Below are 25,022 nucleotides of genomic sequence, written 5' to 3' on the forward strand. Positions count from 1 at the left end.
AACATGCTCCAACTCCACGGTCACATCATCCAATCGTGATTGTGACTCTTGAAGAGCCCACTGAGTACACTGAAGGGAGTCCACAATCATCTCGAGCTCTTGGGTGAGCTCAATCACCTCCTCCTCTTTCTCTAACAATGTCTCCTAACAGGTGCTAGCCCACTCCAGAAGGTAATCCCTGTCAGAAACTAGCTGCGAATAGTTATGCTTCAAGATCTTGACAGCCTCTTGAAGCGCATGGATGTCTGCTAGAGAAAGAATACTATCACCGCGCTCATCAGACATAGGAGCACCCCAACCAGATGTAGCTAGCATCTGACAGACAACATCATGATAGTCAAGAGCTAAAGAAATGTCATTGTCACTCACTTTTAGATGACTAGTCACATGATGTCTCTGTAACCCCTGACTCCTATGCAATCTCTCTATCTCACTAATTGCACTGTGATAAGAAACTGAATCAGAACTGCCCATCACAAGATCACTCATATGTGTGCCATCACCCTCGCACAATTCCTCATCTGAAGAAATGGAAGCCCTCACAATATCAATCTCCTCGCATGTCTCAGGTTCCATCTCAATCATAAGATCATGTAAACATCAATCCTAGGACTCATCCAAAATCTCCTTGGAATCATCACCTAATATTTGATAAGGGATATCATACCCCGTGCAACTCATAGTATCATCAGATGTGTCCATACCATCTCCATCCACATCTCCCAACTTTGTTGTAACACCTATATCACCAACATCATAGTTGAGTGACTCCATATGTGCCTTGGTCCCACCTAAGGTAGCAACTGCCTCCTTTATTGGAGCAACACTATAGTAGCTGCTATCCATCAAGGGTGTTGACACATCTACTGATATTTGTGAAATAAGTCCATCAACACTGCGAATGGGGCTAGCAAGTTTCGTACTAAATATAGGTGCATCAACATCATGGAAACGTGTGAGGGAAAACTCAAGCTTTCTTTCCTGTAACCTCAATGTCGGCCTTTTAAAGGCAGAAACTATATAACTCGCTGCCCTCTCAACTATTGCGGGATCCGACAAGCTCTCCACCAACCTCTGTTAATGAAGCTTCAGTTTCTCCAAACTCTCCTTCAAGGCATTCATTTTTACGCTAACTTCCTCATTACTCCTTTGACTTCTAGAACTGCCAATCCTATGTTTGTCCATAGTTGGAGAAAATAAAGTGTTGGTCACTCTAGAAATCAGATCTGAAAATCTTTAAAGTCAGCACCAAACAAAAAAAAGATTGAGCCCAATTCTTGTAGGTTGGCAAGAAACCGCTTTGATACCATTGTAAAAACTCTAGGTATGCTTTGATAGAAATTTCAGTGCGAATTGAACAATATTGCTAGGTTTCTTGTTTTTATTAGAATTAATTTTCAAAATACATTAAAAGTGCACGAGGAATACTAACAACACAACTTCAACATTTTACATAATTTTATGTAGAAAGGGAATACAAAGAACATATATTGAATTCCACCAATTAATTAAGGATCTTGATTTCCGTATAGCTTAATTCGATGTGCTTGTTGGCTGAAAGGGAAGATCAAAATATGAGTCCCACAGTAGCTCCTCAACACACGTCTCCAAGGACATCCACAAATGTGGGCCGAAGATACTGTCAAATACTCCATAGTTATTGCGGAATGCCCCATAGCACATTGCAGCTGGAAGAGGAAAGATGTCCAACTACTTACAAATCGCAGGTTATCAACTCTAAGTGTTGCCTGGTACAATTCTGCCTGGCACAAATAAGCTTCAACAATTCATAGCCTTGGCATCAATTTGATGGGAATCTCAAATGCGAAACTCAACAGTCACCAAATTCCTCAAAACTTAATCAAATTGATTGCCAATATGCAGCATAATACAATCAATTTTCTTCAAAAGATCAATCTTTGTAGCCACAATAATTACAATAAGGAGACTTGGCAAATTGTTTATAACAACACAATTTGCAAGGAAATTACTTGAACAATCTCTTAGACACAGGAAACACCGATAGGAAATTTAGATTGTGAAATTACCATACATCAACAATGAGTTCAAACATTAGAAACTGCAGAGACCCTTATACATCAACATACAGTTAAGAACCCAGGAAAAATCCACAAAGGCACAAAATCAAATATATAATCAATTAGATTCTTTACTCATCAAACAATCTCATATTTATAATCTCCAATGGCACAAAGTTTCCCAAATGAACTTCACTTAGGAAACTTCCCACATAAAATTAAAATATAATAAAGTGCCATTATAAACTAATTTATTAATTGCTTTTGGCTTCAAAAATAACCTTTTCCACCATAACTTAAAATTCTGACAGGTAGGGCCATTGTTTCTTGTTCCCAAGATTTAAAACTTTTCATCCTGGTTCCAACGAGCTATGATACTGAGGTGACCAACCAACAACACTATCAAAAATAGCAAGCTCAATGTATTTATATGAATAATAATAATAATTCACCCGTCTTGCATAAACAACTGAAGAGGCATCAAAATCAAAATCTGACAGCACCAAAATGATCCTGATGATGAAAGATGATGAATAAACTTGATGGGGTGACTTACTATAAATAGACGCTCACTCCAAGATTCTTGGAGCTCAAACAAGAAGCTTGAAATAAAAACTGAAAGCATCGTCCAACTCCTCTAACTCAATTGAGCTCAACGAAACCAACAGATTGACTTACTATAAATAGTAAGTCCCTCAAATGGAGCCAAAGCACACCATAGGCTGCTGAAAAGCTTATAACCACACAACTGAGACCCTCAAATCCCACTATCAGCTCACGAGGGTCGCGATGGTGAACTGACCAAGTCAATTACAAGAGCCTGCTAAAAATGGGGACATTACATACTTATTTGTATTATATTTTCTTTACATTGAAATAATTAAATATAAAAAGTTACAAACTTGGAACATTATCACAATATTTTTTAAAAAACTGGCTAAAAAACTTGTTTTGATTATTTCCTAGCCAAACTTGAATATGAAAATTGTTGCTTAGGTTTAATGTACACAAGTCAGGTGATTCCACCTTGAGTGATTGTTTCATTGTTCTTCATAGCTACAATACCAAGTTCACAATGATAAATTTTTATTATCAGCAATATTGTAATGATCATATGATAATGGATCATACATTTGTGATCAAAGTGATATTTCTTCTATCCCGATGAGCGTCACACTTTTTGATGTTAAATGTTGATTCAAAAAATTAGACTACGAATCCTAAACTGTTATCAATTTTCTAGTTGAATAAAGTTTTATTAGTTGATATTTTTGTATGGTTAGAGATTATAGTGACTTTGTCTAGAACCTTTAATCAGAAATATTCAAGGGCAGGGAGCCAAAATGCACTTAAACACCTTGGCATGGACTGCTACTTAGGTTGATGTAACTTCCACAGAAACTCATCACATCCGTAGGCAAATACTCAATTGATTCCCTCTATTGATTGCTGTGGATGGGTAAAAATATCTTGTACCTGACTAATTGAGTGCATGTTCTTTGACAGGAGGGTTCTTGAGGGCAATACTTTAGAATTTATTGGGAAAAGGCTTATATGTGAAGATCTATCACATGGAAAGGAATCTGTCAAAATACCATGTACCAATGACATAGATGATGCTCCAGCTCCATCATTGGAATACGTTACTCATAGCAAGTATTATTTCCTTTTGTCTAATTCATGCTCAAGAACCCATTCTTTTGATATGATAATGAATCTTCTGCTAGAATATTTATAAGATGGTTTTATGTTTTGACAGATTCTCTGTGGAAGCGGATGCACTCTTGAAAAATGTGCTAGTGAATGTGAAGAAACAAGCAAAGCCTTGTAGTGGCTGTTATGAGATTGACATAGATGATCCAAAAGCTAGTATTTCTGTTCACGTTGATGTCAATGCGGGAGGACGTGACCATGACAGACGGATTGATTGGCAAGGAGAGCCAATGCTTGGTCGCTTGCCATATGATTGCTATGGCCTTCTTCAGGTGCCCCTGGAAGAATCCATATATTTATATATCATTTTTGTCTTTTGTTTATTCAATTTACATAGCATGGTCTGATCTTTTGACATTTGATGTTTCGGTTTTGAAGTGGAGTAAGAGATCAGTTATACTATATACTTGTCCTCCCTTTTATAACACTTGTAGAATGTAATTTACAGCTGAAGTTAGTAGTTCATATAATCAAGTCCAAGTTTTGTGTGACTCAGTACAATACAAACAAAGGAAATAAAAACTATCGGTGACACTTAAAAGTAAATCAAGCAAAGACGGCACAAGGGAGCAAAATGATCATCACAAGCTAAGATTGCAATAATTGAAGATTTTAAATCACTGGAATGATCTCCTAGTGAGTAGATCCCAAACATGCCAAAAGTAAAATATTATTTATTAAGAGCATTGCAAATAGTCAGGACTGGTTGGCCCTAAGTTATACATAGTCATGAAAATCATTTCAAATATTGAATCTGCCTCTCCATTCAGTATGACATGGAACACACTCATATCACTCTTTATGTCCTAGCAGTTCATCAAAGACCCCTCAAAATAAAGAGCCCCCTCCCAAAAATTTGCAGTTATTGATTGCCGCAGCTTGAAAATCCTTGAGCAATGTTTGATCTGTAATTTAGGTTGATGCTTTGAGTTTTTGTACTTAAATCCTTACCTAATAAAATTTTCAGATCTACAAATTATCGAGTACTACATTGTAGCTGAATGAGATCTGTTAGTTTTGTCTAGATGTAGACCCATAATGTTAGAAGCCTATGTTTAATAAGAAGAAACACAAGGGTTACACACATTTCATTTGGTCTTGTATATTAGACACTGCATTTTTTATTTCTTGTACTTTTAATTGTCATAGTGGGGCACGAAGTAGGATAATGAATATTAAGATTAGTCACCGTGATGAATAATAAGTTATTTTGGTAGTTATAGATTCAGTTTTCTATTTTGTTACATTTTCTAGTCCTTATATGTACAGCATTTATTTGTAGAAGTTAAATGACATTTTTGGATAACCTTCTCTTCAATGCTTTGAATATCATTAATTAGTATTAAAGTACTAGTGATGAGCCCTTCATTTTTCAGAATATTGAGATGTGAATTTTTCGCTTGAGAAAAAGTGAGGTGAGTTGTATTGTCAGCACTTGGGTGTGAAGGACTTTCTTGTTTCCTTGAAGGTTGTTATGTTATTATTGCTTTGCAACATTTCAGTGTGAGTTTACCAATGACAATGCATTTGCTTGGAAAGATCGTCACATTTGGCTTGTACTGAATCCAAAATGTCGATCATGTGCTTTTTCACAAATAGGAGGACTGCTAAAGAAGTTCATGCTGTCATTGAACCACATAAATTGATGGCACTACGGTGTATTCTTGTCACCAATCTTACTAAACTGTTTTCAACTATTAGTAGTGCCAATCACTATCACTGTCTATTGTAGTTGGATTGAAAGATGAAATGAACATCAAGTTTTCACAATGTTGCAAACATTGGAAATGGAATAATGATGATACAAAACAATACTTGTTGTATTCTACCTATTATTTATTGTCTAGTTCGAGGAATGGCAAAATGCTCAAGTAGGTTCAGGGTTTGATATTGCTTTCAATAGATGGAATTATAGTTAACATCAAGCAACACACTGTGATAGTGCTTGTATCAAGTTTTTTCAATGCTGCTACCATTTGAAATGGAATAACATAGATACAGAACAATACTTGTTGGGGAAAGGATGAGAGCATTAGGGTGAAACAGGGTTGCCCTCTCTCTCCCACTTTGTTTGGACTCTACATTGATGAGTTGGAGGAGTTACTTCAAGTGCACTTCCTCCCTGGGGATGGTTGTGTATTGCATCAAGTGTTGATTTCTATCTTGCTCTTCGTGGATGATGTCACTTTGTAAGGCCCATAGAGACTCCTTGATAACCTTGCTTCTTTATATGATCTGTGACCTTTGACCTTTAGTTCCACTTCTTCCAGAAAGAGGAGATTGAGATTGCTTCCTCGTACACTTATCTGAGGGTCAAGTTCTCTAGCCCTCAATTCATCTTGAGACCAGCAGTTCAGCCTTGTATCAACAAGGGTTATGGCTCTATAGTCCTTGTGGAGTGGCAATGCTTTAGGCATCACTTCCAGGGAACCACGCCCAAGCTTTCTCTTTTGGACACTTTGATTAGAGCGACTATACACTATGGTTTTGTGGTTAGAGGGTCATCCTTATTCAAGTCGGACTGGGCTTTAGTGGAGCGTGTCCAAATGTTTTTCCTTCGGGGTATTATTAGATGTAGATAGTCTACCCCACATAGTATTGTTCTTACTAAGTTTGGGCCCATCTTTTCAAAGTTGGTACTATTTTCAAGGGATGTCAGAAATATTCATACCTGACCTATTGCTCTTTGGAGGCTATTGCACACTTCGATTCCATTGGTCGAACTCATTGTTGGTTTTCTCAAACCTTGGCTCTTCTGTGTTCTATTGGGATTGATATGGATTGCTTGCCCCCTTTCCAGTATTCCGTAAAGACCCTCACTTATCTTTTGCCATCCCAGCAAGAGCTAAACATGCATCTCAAGACGTATATCTAAACATAGTATATTCACACTACTTGGGCTTGTCCCCCAAGGGACTTCACCAAAGATGGCATTCTATGTGGAGCACTTTCTCAAGTTACAATATGGGGTTATTGTGTGCCCCTCTTACATATCTCATGGTTGGTCTCATGCACTCTATATCTCTCTTGTTTCTTTTAGAGTGGGTTCATATAGGCTCCATACCCAAATTGACCCCAATTTGCCTATGGAGGGCAAGATTGACCAGCTTTGTGATTTGAGAGAGCCTAAAACAAAGACTCACCTCAATTTTCACTACTGCGTATACTATGAGATTAGAGGGAGATTCCACTACTTATTTAAGGAGGCTCAAAGTCTCCAAACCTTTTTAATGTATGAGGACAAGAAGTGCCTTGTGCTCTATCTTCAGGAGGCATGACAACTCTAGGACCTTACCCTACAACTACTTTTACCTCTAGTATCACATTTTGTTGAGCTTGTCACCTCATATTTTACAGTGGTTCCCCATACACAAGGTACAAAGCGAGCACTAGATCCCGCTTCCCCTTCCAAGTCTCCTAAGGAGGTGAGACCTAGATCCTACACTCAGTAGTGACGTTCTAGTGCTTTTGGGGGTTCTCAAAGATGGTATGAGATTCCCTGTCCTACGACTTATCTGTCGATTCTAGACATTTTCACAATCGCTTAGAGTAGTTATCTTGCTAGGTTGTATGGTTTGGCAGTTTGCTCTTTCTTTAGTTATTTGTTTTCTGTTTTGTCTTCTTTTGGGCACTGTTTGGTGTTCCCATTATATGTCAGGTAACTATTTTGTTTCTAGTAGTCCTTTGGACCCCTTCTTTGGTCTTTTGTTGGACATTAATAAATTTATTTTATCTTATCTTATCTAGCTATTTGCTATTGCCTAGTTCAAGGAATGACCAAGTGCTCAAGTAGGAATGGGGTTTAATATCACTTTAAAAAAATGGAGTTAAAATCAAGCAAAGAGAGCTACACTTTGATAGTGCTTTTATTCTATTTTGGAGTTTATTAGGCCCCATTTTGACCTCGTCACATTTTTAAAAATTTGCATCAAAATCTTTGCATTGAGTAATTTGCAAGTCAAAAAAGTCCCTGAGAACCCTTACATGTTGAGTTGTTTGTCATTTCAAAGTAGAAACATTTGTGATATTAGTCAAAACCCTAGGAGGAATCCTTAAGTTTGCCAAGATTCAGGAAAACAATTAAATCTAAAAATGTGTGCAAGATAGTGCAAAATCCTTCTACAATGGTGTTTCTGATGCTATTCCAAGAAATGTGGGAAATTTTTGAGCTGACCCAATCAGAATATTGCTAGATTTTAAAGCTTTTAATTTCCTTAATTGAATTTTAAAATCCATTAAAATCAAGAATTTGTCAAATTCAAGAAATACTAGTTTCTCTAGATTCTTCTCATGATGGCATCTACATCATACTTGGCAAAATCCCATGGGAAAACCTTGTAGCGAGAAAATAATATGCATTGGTCTCTTTGTTTTAATTGGTGAGATTACTAGACAAAAATTCATGAAGTCTTAGGAGTAATGTCAATGTCTTTTGTAGTTTCTAGCACTCATACCAGAATCAAGGATTGTAGTTGATTGTGTTGGCAAAACAAAGTTACTGGATCATACTCATTTTCTCATATCAAAGTAATCAACTCCAATGGTTCCAAAGCATTAATCACAAGGATTTAATGGCATTCTCACATGATTCCACACTCTAAAATTATAAAAATGATGAATATTCATTATTGCTAGTGGTGACACGTAGTTTGACCATACGTTGTTAATGTGTTGAGGTAGTTGGCAAATGCAAGGACATTTATCGATGACTGAATTAGTGTTAGTCTATTCTTGCCATTTCCTTGATGGTTGTGCAAATATTCTTTTTTGTTATTAGTGGTAAAATTGGATTTGATATTTTACTTATAATACTCAATCATTTTTGAAATGCTGCCCTGTTTGTGCCATTTTTTTAAAAACTAGGTTTGTTGTAATTTGGCAATGGTTTTTTGATCACAAGTATTGTGCATGTGTTTAACTTTTCTACACCTTAATTAGAAAGAAATAGGCAATAAACTTCACAAATATCATTGTTAAAGATTCCAATGTAAACTTCGATTTCAATATTCATTTTTTCTTAAAAATAATGACAACCTAGATCATTAATTTTCATTTATTATCTTAAATAAAAATATTTCCACAAAATGCAACAATGAAAATATCTTCATTGGGCCTAAGGAGACTGATTATGAAAGAGACAATTTGGACGGGGATGATGATTACCTAACTTATAACAAGGACAATGAAGACCAGGGTTTTTTGAAAGGTATCTATAATAACCACAACCAGTTATAACTTCAATAAATACTAAATTCTTTAATAATTCAGTCATTTGACATTTCGTCAAACACTTTGCAAGCAAGAGATATATTGCATATCCAAATTCTGATTCCTTTCGAAATGCCAAACTTTAATAAATATGCTTGCAAAGAACTCCAAAACATCTAACAATGAAGATCCAAATGTTTTTGTATAACATTGATTACAAGTAGGAAAATATGCATCTACATCAATAGGACATTAGAGCAACAAATTCTGATATAAACTCTTATATAAATCAGATTACAATAGATTTAAAAAACCTACCAATGCCTTAAATATCCACTCTCAAACAATGCAAAATGTAGTAGATAAAAACCTGGAATTGCTCCGAAATATGAATTTTCCTATAGCAAATCATTGTAGTGACAACATTGTAACAGCGTCACTATAGCAAAGTTACTATAGTAGTGGTACTGTAGGAAGTTACTGTAGTAGCATCACTGTACCAGCGATACTTTAGCAGCAATATTGTAGCAAAGTTACTATAGCATTATCCAACTCCACAAATTTGGGACAATGAAAGGACTGATTTGTCTTTAGCAAGAGTTGCAACTCTTTGGAAGATATTTCACCACCTCAGTTATGCAAATTAATGGGAGTGTTCGTTCCCAACGATCAATGTAGCAACTGCAGAAACCCTTGGCTCCACAAATTATTCAAAAGAGTAGATGGCAACACATTCGATGCTCAACAATGAGGCTGCCCTCCCTATTTATTCTTTTCCTCCAATAGATTGACCTCCTTCTAGAAGAAATAAAATAATATTTAATTCCTCCTTCTAGAAGATTCTTTTAATTTAGTCACTTTTAATTAAATTAATTAAATATAAAGTCACCTTTTAATTTTAATTTATTTAATAAGAATTAATTTAATCAATTTCTCCTTATTCCTTCACTTAGCTTTTAGAGAATGTAAAGGCTAAGAACTCCACTAAGAGGCTAAACAGATGGGGACATTACATGATCTTTGGTAATCCGGTGCTAATGAAGGATATCAATAGTTTGAAGCAGCAGATGTAGGACATTTTGAGAGAGTTTGATCAGCTCAACAAAACTACTAGAGGGGAGAGAACTTTGGAACAGCATATTGATAGACTTTCTGAGGTGATTGGTAATGCTGAAGGGGTTAATAATCTTATGAAACGTGTTCCACCCCTGGAAGCCAAGAACAGAGCTTTGGATCAATTGAATAAAGATTTCCAGAAAAGGTTGGATGGTCTAGATAGCAGAGTGGTTAATATGGAGAAGACGGTTAAGAAACTAAATAATCAGAATTGTTCTATTCTGAAGACTATCGTAGACAACATTAATACTCTTCTGAACAAATTTGAAAAGGGGAAAGGTCAAGGTTCCAAGGATATGAAAGACGAGCATGGACCTAGCAAGTGTACTGGGGCTAATTCAAAAAAGATTGAGGTTGTTGAAGCCAAAGAAATGGATGATCTGAAGACCTCTACAGATAAAATGAACATCCTTGCAGATTAGGTAGTAGATTTACTGAAGACCTTGTACGTGGTTTTGTGTTGTCTTTTTGCTTTTTTTTTGCTATCTTTTCCTGTTGGTTGTTTTATGGCTACATGTTTTAGCTAGTTCTATTCTTAGGTGCTGATGCACAGTTCTTATGGATTTTTCAGCTCTTGTTCTTATGTTCTTATGTAAAAGTTTCGGGTCCTTTAAAACCTATTTTTACTTAATCAAAACAATAAAAATATCTTCACTGCTGACAAAATCTATAATTTTCAAGCTCCAAACCCTAGGAAACTTCTCCAATATGTCTTCAACATGGTGCAACTAAATAGGAAAGTCTCCTAAAAGAAAATATTAATATTTGTGAGAATTATTTGTGTCCCAAACCTTAGACAACCCCGCCTAAGCTCAGGTGTCTAGTTCCCAAGATGTGATCAACAAATAAACAATGTACATACAACAATGTAATAAGAACAATTAACAATCTCAATGAAATGTCTCTTTAAGTCAGCCTCCTTGATTGATATGCAGTGCAAATGACTTTCAATCTAAACTCTGAATGATCAATAAGTATAGTTGCACTTCCTATGAAAGCACCAAGTGACTCTCTAGACTGTATCTTTCAACAATGTGAAGAATGTTGCTCATGAGGGTTTTTGGCCCCACAAACTTCTGAGAATTAATCTCCAAGAAACAAACTCTTAAAATCTTCAACCAAGCATTCAAATGAGCTTTAAATGAGCCCTTTTATAACTCTCCAAGAAACTCCAAAAAAAACTATTTAATTTTCCCTCTCTTTAATTTTCATAATTGCTTGCAATTGGGTATAATAATATGTAATGTACCCCTTTTCACTATTCGAGAATGTTGGGACTATCAATCTAATATTCCCTTACTATGTTAATGGATATGATTTGTAGCAAGTAATGGAATCTAATGTCCCCATTTTTGTGAGCATGAGAATTTGTTTGAATTAATCATTAGCCTATTATTGGCCCTCATAGGCTAAGTCAGAGTGTTAGAGGGTTGCTAGTTGGCAAAACACAAGGCTCATTCCCATTTCAGAGGACAAAACTATTCAGGGTTTCTCTTTGTTTTGGTCAGTTTGTTACACTTACTATTTATAGTAAGTTGTCTATCCAACATTTCTATATTTGGAAGCACACCTAGACTAGCCTCAATTGTAGTAATGACCTTTGGCACCTCTGTTTTAATTAGGTATTCAGGGATTTATTCATTTTAGTAAATCAAGGGTGATAGAGATGAATCCTTACTTTTATAATATGACATCCTACATAGCAGTGAATGTAGGGGGGGTACCTCCTAGTGAAGTTCGAATTTGATTTGCAATGAATAGTGGTGGAGTCATAGTATTATAATTATTATTATACTTTAATATTAATTAAATATTAGATGCATATCATTAATTGATTAAGGATTGACTATAATGAAGTTATAATATACAGTCATTATAGTTATTTAAGCTCTCCAACTTGTTCAAAAATGTACTTCATAAGGAGGAGCTTAAAGAAAAAGAATGCTTTATCCCACATTGCTAAAAGTATAATCATTCACCAACTTAAAAAACTATATAAGCAAGGCTATTCTTCCACTTGAGATATGTTATGGGAATTGGATATTAAACTACTTGTCCATTGTTGCTTATCCAAATATCAAACTATGTGTTTGTGTTTCCTTTCAGTGTGTAAATATCTCTTGCAAATGGTCGGATGTGTTTTGCCTTAAGTTTCGATGACCACCTTAATTTCTGCAGTCGTATGGTCTCAATTTCATCTTCAATTTAGTTCCTGGTCGTTGTCTCATATAAGATAGTGGCAAAAGGAAAAGTAGCTAACAGATGTATATGACTTTGCTTGATCCAAGTCATATTCTCAGTGGTTTTAGCATTGACCCTTATGAGGAGATTTTCAATATTCATATGTGCTATATATCAATATCTCGAACCTCTTCAGTGTAAGAAGTTACTTGATATGGTGGAATGGAGTTGTGGTACTGATTGTATTGGTACTTCATCTTCTTCATGTCTTTGCCCTTTTGTAGTGCAATCTCTTTTGACATCGCATAATGTTGTGCCTATGCAATAGTTACATGAAAGTTCCATAATATAGGAACATCATCATACAAGGGGTCCATAGCAAGCTTTCGTTGTGTAAAAACATGGATTTGGGCAAGGTATTAATATGAAAAGCATATGGGATGATTATAGATAGCGAACGAGAAAATGGGTTAAACTCGGAATGACTCAAAAATGACAAGAAAAAACACAAATGGGGTTTTCTATATGCATAACACGTGCGGAGAGCATGCCTTAAGTTATGCAAATGAGGGACAAATGTGTAGCAAATGAGATGCATAGCACGCTTTTATAGATGCAACTCATGATATTTTATCCGGCAAGCATGTGGGAAATACTTTCAACCATAGGGCAGCCATATGGAGTTCCATGAAATGCATGATGGTGGGATTTATACTTGCATTCATATGAGGGGAAATGAAGAGCTTGCCTTTTCCTTAGAATAGGAGTTCACCCCGATTGCAAATGCGAGTAAGTGAAACTTTACATATGCAACTTAGAGAAGTGGATGGAAGAATAGAAAGAGCAACATATTATATACAAAACCAATGCAAATCTAAAAATAGAAATGAAAAGATTCGGAACAGCACTTAGCAAGAACCAAACTATACAAATTGCCTTAAGAAAAATACAAGGGAAACTTACCTCTCTTCACCAAGAACAATAGAACACGTCTCTTTCAAATCTTTGACAAATCTGAAAACAAATCCAAGAGATTTTGAATTTAGTATTGTTAAAGACCACAAGACTAATATAGATTTCAAAATTCAATCCTTAGGAATTGTCAAAGTTTGTTAGAGAGATAAAATGCACAAAATATGCGACAACCTCTAACCAATCAATGCCATATACAAATGTAATGAAAAACAACGTCTAGGGCATTGTTTTAAGCTTGAAATGATGAGAAATAAGCTGGAAATGGTAATACCAATCCTAGAAAGCTCCCTTGTAAGTATTGAATGCATAAATTGCTCAAAAATGAACCATTTTTGAAAAAAAAATGTGCCCTAGACGGGCTGTTTTTGCTCAAACGCATGTGTTGAAGAACATGCAATCTGTCCAAAAACGGCCACTTTGCCTTGAAGGAGGAAAACACAGCCTTTGAAGCAGATTTGTACTGCAAATGCATATGTATTTGCTTCACAAATGAGTTTGTTGCTTTGGGATGCACTTCTTGAGGGCAAACACGAGTTAAAAGGCATGTGATGGCAAGTAAAGTCACCACTTTGCCTTTGTATTTGCCAATGCAGCCCTATACGCGTTTTTGAATGGTATGTATATGTAAAAAACATATGCAATTACTTGGAAAAATGTCACTTAGTATTTGGGCAATAACTTAGTGTAAAATGTACTTTTAGTGGTCATTTGCATGTTTAAGACATATGCAATGGCTGGAAAAAGCACCACTTTGCCTTTGGTGGAGATTTAAGTCATTAAAAACGTGATTTTAAGAACCATTTACATGTTAGACTGATATGCAAATGGGGTTAAAATTAGCCACTTTGCTTAGACTCAAAAATACATGTAATGAGGCCAAAAACTGCCACTTTTGTTTAGGCTCGTGGAAATGGGTTTTCCTCTATCACATATACATGCAATTGGGTAAAAAATTGCAACTTTTGGTTAGCTTAAGTGAAAACTTACTTGAGACATATATTTACATATTATAAAAACATGTAAAATGATTTTAAAAGTCCACTTAAGTGGCAATTTAAAAATGCATATGTATTATGTTAGAAAAACTCCATTTAAAAGCATTTAAACATTTGCACTGAACTTATATATGCAACATCATGTATAAATGGTTTCAGAATCTCCCCCTAAATTGATTTAATAAGTTTTAAATATGCAAAAGCATATTAAAAACTCATTATCCACATCAAAATGTTTTATTACATTTAAAAGTGCACTTTAATGATGTTGGGACTAAAAATTTATTGGAAGTGGGTTTTCATATAGTGATTTGCATGTTGATATATGTAATGAATAATAAAAACCCCACTTAGAATTAAAATGTCTTATGTAATTAAATTTAATATTTAACTATAGTTTTCAATAAAGTAGCATAAAAATATACTTGAAATAGACTAATTTTCATTAAAAAAAAAAACTATGGTTAAATCAACTCAGAATGAGTTGAAACTTGAAAATGGATGTCAAAATCCACTTTAAATATTAATTAAAATTTATATCACGCATTTGCCAATAAAAACCCCAAAAAACTATTAATTAACTATAGTTTTTTAATCGAGATATACAGTTACCCTAGAAACCTGACATTTTCCTATATAACTTGAGTTAGACAACTCCGATTTAGACCTAAGTTAGGTTGAAGCAAGTGGGATTCCAAGGCTATTCATCAAAGGCAAAAAAGAACTAAAATCTATTTACAACACAAAGAAAAATTAAGATAAGCTGCAAAAGTTTGCCAAAAATCAAGTGTTCGCAATCAAACAAGAAAAAATCTTACTAGCAAACAATTTGGGATTCAACTTGACAGAAACCTTCAAATGAATGCATAGATAGAGCTACACAAAGTACAATTTAGGGATAACAAATTATCTTCATGACACCATATCGATGCGTTAAATCAAAGAGGATGCACCTACTAATTCATAAGAAAATTGAGTAGGGTTGCCCCAATTTTTTGAAGCCGAAATTGAGGACAACAATTCTTGTAGTAGATATGTCCATAGACAAGTCGCGTGAACTATTTGATAAAGTATACTAAAGGGAGGACTTCTCATGGATTGCAATTATTTAACAAGTAATTGGTAAAATATTAGAAATGAGCAAGACACTCATATATAATTTACAAAGGTGATGTTTCTATTACAAAAGAATCATTATTAGAAACATTCTAATAATGAGAAAATAAAAGAATATTAGAAACATTCTAATATATACGAGATACACAATATTGACCATTAAAGAATAACAAATAAGATACACAAAGATAATATTTAAATACCCTCCCTTAATGGTCATTCTATCAACTACACCAAGGAACCCCCTAAACAAATTTATCTAGGTGAGAATATCTGTAGTCTAGTCCATTGTAGGAACATACTACATATCCATGGATCCATATTCGACTAGTTGTAGGATAAGTGACAATGAATGTTAATATGCTTGGTTTGTTCATGGAAGATAGGATTTTTGACAAGTTTGAGCACCCCTTGATTGTCGCACAACAGTAGTGACAAGCCTACCTTTGACATGGATGTTCGAATGCATCTTTCCAAGCCAAATTGCTTCACAACTTGCTTTGATTGTTCCCCAAATTCGGCTTTTGCCGAGGAAAGATGTACAACCTTTTGCTTCTTATTGGTCCAAGTGATAACACCTATGCCCAAACTAAAGACATAATCAGAGTGGACTTTTTGTCATTAACACAGCCTCCCCAATCCGAATTTGTGCAACTAATGAGTCTAGGATCTTTGGTTCGTCCACAGAGGATACCAAAGTTTGAAGTGTCGTTGGCATAACACAATGTTGGTGCACTTTAGGTCTTCCCAGTTTTGAGATCCTAAGTGAACGATAATCCAATGCAAAATATGTCAAGTCTAGATTGCCATTAGGATGGCTTTTCTTCTCATCTACCCCTATGAGCCTCCCCATGCGGAAAATGGAGCAAGTCAAGCACTACTCATGAAACATGGGTCATCGAGTTTGACTCAAAAATCACACAGTTAAATCCTGATATTCACATCACAAGTCAAGCACTATCAGTCAGCTGGGTGATTCTAGGATGGGTGGGCAAGTGTCAAGCTTTTTCTAAGATGAGAAGAAAGTTGAATGAGCTCTATCGATACATCTATCCATGCTCAGTATCTGCTTGAAGTGAAGAATCAGTTATGTGTACATTAGAGGAAAAGATTCCATGAAGATCCCAAGCTAGAGCGATGAAGAAGCAACTAGTTGAACAAAGAGATAATGCAAAGCATAGACAGAAATTGGTGATGTGTTTCGGGTCGTTGATGTGATCAAAGCAATGGTCTAGATCAAATTGTGATCAGCCACGTCGGGAGGAAGGAAAGTCAAATATTATATAAGGATTCGTGTGACTAAGTATTGAAGAAGTCAAATATCCAGTCATAAAGATCCACGTGGCAACGAACCCACAGCAAGTCAAGTGAAGTGGTTAATAAGCGATTGAATCCAACGGCACTCACTTTACCGCTTTAGCTAGATGCAGACTCTTCAATCTTCATGGTGTAGCGGGAGCCGTAGATCCCCTTTCATCTAGTAAGTTGTGGGCCCAGATCATCAATTCATCCTGATTTTCCAACAAAGCTAGGATCGAATGACCCTAGTTGTATTTTGGGCCAATTTTGGGCAATAGTCGTCTTTTATTCACAAAGTCTCCAAAAAGAGGACATGTGGCATACTCGATGTCACATCTATTATGACAACGACATCCTTAACAAGTGCTACACATCATTCGATCAACTTTGATCAACAAATCTCACTATGTCGTTATGAAAAGCTACAAGTTCTTTACCCAAAGCAACATAGCGACATTGTGACGCATGTCCAGTGGGACCAGTTAACTACAGTGGCACTCAAAATTAACTTCAGCCGCAGATTGACCTCAAGATCAACGGTCGTCATTATGTTGTTATAGAAAGTTGCTAGGGTTTTAGTTATAATGGCATAATGACAATACAACACATGTCCCACTCAGCATTGGAGGGTTTTAAATGATGGTTTATGCACGAGGATTTTCTACGGCTAGGATTTAACCTTCAACAAATTGTGGCCGCCCATCAACTAATGAAAAGATTAGAAGATGAATGACTCCAAATGAATATTGGGCCTAAATGTTGAAGGAAAAGGGCTTGTGTGATCGTGGTCTTAGATTTTGAGGAAATCAACAGCGGTTGTGAAACAGTTGAAAAGATAAATGTGTGGACCCAAAGCAAATAGACTAATGCCATGTGGGTGTGCAGACCCAGCTTATTAACATGCAGTTTCCAGTCAAAGTGTGAAGACTCAATCTCAATCGTGGATCTAGATTAATCATGGCCGTCTATTTTCTCAACGAAGGAAGGATAAAGTTAAAAGGCCCAGTCAAAGCACGAAGACCAATCTTGATCGTCGATTTGGTAAATGAAGATGGTATATCGACGGCAGAGATTTAAAATTAGTGAAATAGTTAGAAATTTGAAATAGAAAAGGTGGCACGAAGGGTTTTGCTAAACCAGTAAGGGAAAATGAAGCATTTCGAGCATATTCGAGAATGACAGTGAACTGCAGAAGCCATAAAGGATGCTAGAGGTTAAAAAATCCAGAGTTGGGAATATTACCAAAACCATGTAATGATGCCAAATTGTTTTGGTTTTGTGTAATATTCCCACATATGGAGGTCTGGTGTCAACCAATCCGGATGGCCGTACAAGCGCCTAGAATGAGGCTTGTATGGTGTGGGGATAGTGGCCATACGGTGGCTACTGTTATAGCTGTACGGTGTGGGGATAGTGGCTGTACGGAAGCTTCTCTTATGGCCGTACAGTGGAGGACTGTAGGGGACATGAATAGAAGGTCGTACAGTTGCCAGAGATGGCCGTACGGTGGTCAGAGCTAGTGTACAGTGAAGAAAGAGGGGAGGGTGTACGGTGTGAGGCTGAGTTGGCCGTATGGAAGGCCGTACGTTGGACTGAGGGATGACAAGAACAATATATGGAGGTGGTGGAAGGAGGGTGAAGGCTGTACGACTATTGAAAGAGTAGTAAATACAAGGACAAGAAGTGTATGGATGAGTCTATGGTGAGAATACTCCTGTTCATTCACAAACATAGATTTATATGGAATCCAGATACCAAATAAGAAATACTCGAATGTAGATAATTCCTTCAAGAAATACATGCTGAAAAGGTGGTACTCTGATTTGCCAGATCCGAGCGGAGTATTACTGGTGATGGAATAGGGTGAGGGTTGATTCCCACTGAAACCACAAGAGCCAAATAGGGAAGATCTTTCACTTCCGAAATGGCGAACAACAGAGAATCCCAATAGGAATTTGCATTACATAGAAAATAATCCAAAGCATGCCTACAGACTACCTACAAGCTGTGCTTAAATACCCGTCAAGAAACTTTCTGAGGGTGTACAAAGATAGCCGACGATGACACAAACTAGGGAAACAAAATAAAAATGGGTCCGAGATACATTAAATCAATTGACCCATTAACAAGGTTTAATTAAATACATTTATTTTATGATGGGGACATTATAGTCCTCTTATCCCAAAATTTGCTTGTCCTCAAGAAAATGCAAACCCGGTTCTAGGAAACCTTTCGTAATGAGCTCCTTCAGTTCTGAGTCAGGCACTAAGTAGATCTTCTCGTCGAAGTAAATGATGTCATCAATAACCTTGTATCTTTCATTGCGTACATAACCATCCATCAACTCACATGTAAAAGTGTTCTTGGAATACTCGGCCAATAGATGGGCCCGCCAATTATCCAAGGAATGCGGTGAGGTGTTGACTATCTTGTTTTTACTTGCAGCATCTAGGGCCAAATCCTGTTTAAAAATTGCCTCGATCTTCTTGATTGTGACTTCCTTCGATCCTTTATTTGACATTCCTCTTAGCAACACCTTCTTGCCATCTGTCTTGAATGAAAAGTCCATCTTTTTGAAACTTTGAGCATATTGGTCAAGAGTTTCCAACCACTAGATGCCCAAAATGATATCAACATCAACCAAATCTATGACAAAGAAATCATCTGCCAGGGTATAGTTTCCCATGGAAATTTGTAGCTGTGGGATCACATGAGTGCAAGGTAACAACGTTCCTCCTACAACCTTGACCTCAAATCCTCCATGCTCAACTGTGCGCAGGCCTTTACTAGTGACCAAAAATGAATTGATGAAATTGAGTGTGGCACCACCATCAATCATGATTGGGACCCGTTTTCTATGAAGTGTGCCGCTAACTCTGAAGATACCACCTCCAGTCGATGTAGTGAGGGTAGCAATGGAACCCCCTTTTTGTATCATGGCATTTATTCTCTCCTACTAGCAATTTCTTCGTCAGTCATTGCAAGTATTTGTTCTTCATCGTCATCAGGCATCACCTCAATGTAGTGAATCTTTCCCTTCTCGCGGCAGCGATGACCAGGACCCCATTGTTTTTTGCATGTGAAACAGAGCTTTTTCTTCCGGAGTTCTTGCCGAGAATCTTCATCAAACTGAGGTTTTTCTTGAACTAGCTCCTTGTCTTTGTCTTCTTGTGGGGATGGTGTTGGTGTAACTATGTGAGTTTTGGAGGAAGATGGGGCAATGTCACACAACTTCTTAATAGCTTTGTTGAGTGTACATGGGTTGAACCCTTTGATCTAGCCTCTCAAAGGCTCTCTTAGCCCATGCATGAATAACACAATTCAACGTCTTTCAGAGACATCTGTGACTAATATTGACAGCCTTTGGAACTAAGTGACATAGTTGTCTACCGTGCCCGTTTGCTTTAGCTGAGCTAGATCTTTGAAGTTTAGTTTAGGATCATTCCCATCGAAACGATCAATGAGTCTCTTAGTGAACTCGATATAAGAGGTTACTTGGTTGTGTCCGAGAGTGACCAGTCCATGATGCCACCACTCATGCACCACTCCTTCCAGATGAAGTGCTGCGAACTTGATTGCTTCCTCTTTGGGATTTGGATTGAGTTGGAAATACGCATCTACCTTCAAGACCCACGATTGTGCGGTAATGACTCCAGATTCATCAAATGGCGATAAGTTCATCTTTCCGATCTTTCTCCTAAGATCATCAAAAAAATATCTCATTCTTAGATCAACATAGTCTCTGTAAGATATATCACCTTTCATATTTGCGTTCTGCCAATCTTCTCGAAGTTTTTCTTGCATTTCCTCAAAAGTGGCCTCTCTTCCTTTGTGTGGTGCTTCCATCCTTGGAAGGAAGATGGGTATCGAGGGTCGAGAGCGAGAGGGTTGAATGTTTGTCCTTTCGGAAACAGAATCGTCACCATGCCCATTTTGTTCTCCTATTGTCTTGCCCTCGGCCAATTTTTGTAGAGTTTCTTGCATAAGCCTTTGAGTTTCGTTGATTTGCATTTGATTTCTGTTCAGCTCTCTTAAAAGATTCATGAGTTTTGTCATAGGATCTTGATGATCTGCCATTCTATCAATAGGGTTATTTCGTCTTCTCCTCTGAGTATAAACTTGCATTCACTTCCATAGGCAAGCAAGATCAAAAGCTTTGATGCCACTGTAATATTCCCACGTACGAAGGTCTGGTGTCAACCAATCTGGATGGCCATACAAGCGCCTAGAATGAGGCTTGTATGGTGTGGGGATAGTGGCCATATAGCGGCTACTATTATAGCCGTACGGTGTGGGGATAGTGGTCGTATGGAAGCTTCTCTTATGGTTGTATCATGGAGGATTGCAATGGACATGAACAGAAGGTTGTACGGTTGCCAGAGATGGCCGTACGGTGGTCAAAGCTGGTGTACAGTGAAGAAAGAGGGGAGGGTGTACGTTGTGAGGCTGAGTTGGCCATACGACAGGCCGTACATTGGACTAAGGGATGACAAGAACAATGTACGGAGGTGGTGGAAGGAGGGTGAAGGCCGTATGACTACTGAAAGAGTAATACGAACAAGGACAAGAAGTGTACGGTGAGAATACTCCTGTTCATTCACAAACACAGATTTATATGGAATCCAGATACCAAATAAGAAATATTCGAATGCAAATAATTCCTTCAAGAAATACATATGCCAAAAAGGTGGTGCTTCGATTTGCCAGATCCGAGCGGAGTATGACAGGCGAAGGAATAGGGTGAGGATTGATTCCCACTAAAACCGCAAGAGCCAAACAGCGAAGATCTTTCACTTCCAAAATGGTGAACAACAAAGAATCCCAACAGGAATTCGCAATACATAGAAAATAATCCAAAGCATACCTACAAAGTACCTACAAGTTGTGCTTAAATACCTATCGGGAACTTTCCGAGGGTGTACAAAGATAGCCAACGGCGATACAAACTAGGGAAACAAAATAAAAATGGGTCCAAGATACATTAAATCAATTGACCCATTAACAAGGTTTAATTAAATACATTTATTTTATGACGGGGACATTACATTTTGAGGGTTTCTGACCATTTCTACTTTCTTTCTCTGATGTATTGAATTATAACGGATGACTGATGATTCCTGGGTGATTCAAGTGCTCTGTGTGGTAATCATGAAATGTAACTAGCTAGTTCTAAAGGGCCTATAAATGTAACCTTTTGAGAAGTAAATAAGATCGGAAAAATTTCTCTGTGGGCAAACCCTTGTAGTTGGGACTACTATGTGAGACTTTACGTCTACATTTTGATTCTATTGTTCATGTTAGTTTAGTTTTAGCTCTTGCATGGTCTTTGGAATGAAATTTGTTGTTAATGGAAACTATGGGATTGAAGACAAACAAGGCTTTGTTGCTTTCTTTTCAGTGGTTACATGACTTATCTCCATCATTCATAGTATTTTCCCATTTCCTCTATTCCATATAGGTTAGCTTCATGTGCATTTTCATGGCTGTATGAGATGTTTGGGGTTTGGTTAATATTACGTGTTGAGTAGGTTGCAAACGGTTGTTGTGGAATCTCAGTAAATTGGGCAATCTGGGTATTGTTTAGTCAATCACACTTTCTCTTCTTATGTAGTGTGCATTAGTAGCTAGTCTTTTATTTTGGCATCTCGCCTTCAGCATATGTAATAGATTGCATTTTAGGTATTAGAAGACCTTAAAATTGACTCATATACATTCATAGCTATGGAGATTGAGTCATCATCTGAAATCCGCCTGGATTGCTTGAAGTGTTGGGCAATCTGGTCATACCTTTTTTGCTCTCTAGTTAAGAGCATACCCCTAGTATTGCTGATCTACTAAAAACAATATTCATTGCAAATCTTTGCACACAAGGGAGATGTACCTTTCAATTAAGGGGTCCTTGATAGAGTACCTACATTGACCCATTATGTTGCTAACTACTTTGTCTTTCACAACACTGGGCACATTAAGAGTTAGGTTATAAACCAAAATCCAAGGAAGACACACTATTAACCAATAGTTTTTGGAGACTCTGGTTGGAAATCAAATGTAAAAGATCTTTAATTTACAACACAAAAATGTCTCTGTTGTTATCTTCCCCAATATTTGAAGTTACAAGGGAGATCACAATCTCTTGTGTCTTGTTATTCATTGCATAAGTATTCTCGGGAAGTCTATTTGTGGCTTCACTAAAATAACTCTAAACTTGACACTCATACAATTAGCTTGAGTCGTAAAAAATGGTGCTTCCTCATGAAGGCCAAATCCCAGTAATACAACCAAACCTTGGTTTCAAGACGAACAAGAAGACGTAATCAATTAGTTGAATACGCTCGCTTGGAGGAGCAGAAAATCCATAAATGAGTATAGAAGAATCATCTTTGTATTAGAACGAGAAGAAGCCAACATTGAGTATTAGGAAGGTGTGCCTCAAAAGAGAAGGTTGAGGCAAGCCTAAAAGCACTTATCTGTGAACAAGCTAGTTCATCCTAGATCCTAAACATACTAGGAGTGTTCATGATTGTGGTCAAATTGATTTAGTGTTTGAAGAGCTTAGGAAAGCTGATTCTTCCATATTATAAGACCCCCTGAGAAGAGGAAGAGCTTGCTCAAGGGACTTGATGTTTCAAGGTATCCATGGGGCTCTATTTCCACCACCCCATCTTGCTTCTCAGAGTCATAGTCAGTCCTCTCCCCCTCCTATTTTTTGAACACAAACTCTATCATTGTGTAATGCTCTTACATTACACGGAGTTGTAGCCCCAACTGTTGTTACTTTCCAGCCAATCCCACTTGTTCTACCTGCATCAATGGCAACACCTTGGGGTAATGCTAATGGTCCTTTGCGCCTTGCTGCTAACAACAATTTATTAAGAGCCTCTCGGAAGAATTTCCCCAAGTTTTGTGATGATGGGAAGGTTTCTGTAGATGAACATATTGCTGCTTTCTTTGCAGCATGCAGTGTTGTCTCCCCTCAACACGAAGATGTAGCCATAAGAATGTTTGTTGAAACACTAGTTGAAAATGTGCTGATTGGCTTCAACATCTTCCAATTGGATGCATCACGACTTGGGATGACATGCAAAACCGATTTGAAGCTTGCTACAAAAGCATAGAAGATGAGCATACATTGCCGTCTCAACTGACTCAGATAAAAAAGGAACCAAGTATTCCCATGAGCGATTTTGTTGCAAAGTTCAACAAATTACTTAACAAAATTATTGCTGCAAGTAGACCAACTGCAGATAATTAGAAGATGTTCTTCATTAGTTCTATGCCTCCAAATATTAGTTTTCAAATTAGAAGAATGCATGTGGCAAATCTCCAAGCTGCCCACGCTCTGGCTGTAAAATTAGAAGATGATTTGATAGTAGCCGAGAAATGGAAGAAAGACATTCAAAGTGGAACTTCCGCAACCACTACTATTGGCACTACCAACAACACGGAAGCAATACTTTAGAAATTGTCAAATGAGATGATTGCCATGAAAAGGCAAATTGGTAAGCCAATCCTCCATTTCAAGAATCTTATTAAGATATGTCCACAAGTCAACATGAAGGAAAGGCCTTACAATTACCACCTCAACAAAAGCTTGCCATTGACGCAACACCTAAAAAGCAGAACATGTGCATATTCCACTTGAGAGAAAATCATTATGGTGGCTTGTGCCCTAAAATGAATAGATACAAGTAGATGAATGCAAGTAATGAGCTAACAATGGAATATCCTGAAAGTGAAGACGATTCTACTCCCCTTGCCGACTCCGAAACATTTTATTTGGACTATGAATCAGATTCAAAAAGAGGAGGTGATTGTTTTGCCACATTGGATGGAGTACAAACAACTGTAACAACAAGAAGCTAGAAGAACAAAGGTCCGGCAAGCTTAGTCCCTATTCGGAACAATGCCCCTTCTACTTCACCAATCATGGCTAGTACCTCTACCCCCTCTACTTGATGAGGCGAACTATCAAAAGAAGAGCCAAGTGGTAAGCCTGATTCCTCATTTTGATTTGACATTATTCGATATTGTAAACATGTTCGTATTGAAGTTTCATGTCTAGAGTACATGGAGTCTAATCCTGCTGAATTGCAAAAGCTAGTCAACAATTGCAAAGGAGAAACTAGTAATAAGGCTCATTCAAATGTCAATGCTGTTGTTAGTGATAATAAGCCTAGTACTAGTACATTTCCCCCTCTTGATGAAGAATCAGTCCTACCTGTGTTGTTTAGTGAAGAAGAATATTCAGTCCTAGTTACCTCCCCTGGCCAAAACTTTGATCCCTTTTATATACCCTTCTATGTTGATAGTCATAAATTGAGTACTTGCATAATTGACTCAGGTGCATTTGCAATGTCCCCATCTTCGCCATTATTAGAGT

The 25,022-nt window shown here is 37.1% G+C and overlaps 1 protein-coding gene across 1 annotated transcript in view; it reads left to right on the forward strand.

The window, feature by feature from the left end:
- Positions 1-25,022, forward strand: part of LOC149561989 (uncharacterized) — a 309,510-nt gene that overhangs the window by 216,583 nt on the left and 67,905 nt on the right. Inside the window, exons 12-13 of the mRNA XM_089825523.1 lie at positions 3,546-3,695; positions 3,799-4,024. Of these exons, the coding sequence (XP_089681649.1) occupies positions 3,546-3,695; positions 3,799-4,024 (376 nt within the window). The remainder of the gene's footprint in view (positions 1-3,545; positions 3,696-3,798; positions 4,025-25,022) is intronic.

This window comes from Cupressus sempervirens, chromosome 4 (assembly GCF_028749045.1).
Source record: "Cupressus sempervirens isolate cs-2001-9-10 chromosome 4, ASM2874904v1, whole genome shotgun sequence".
Classification (NCBI taxonomy): Eukaryota; Viridiplantae; Streptophyta; class Pinopsida; order Cupressales; family Cupressaceae; genus Cupressus; species Cupressus sempervirens.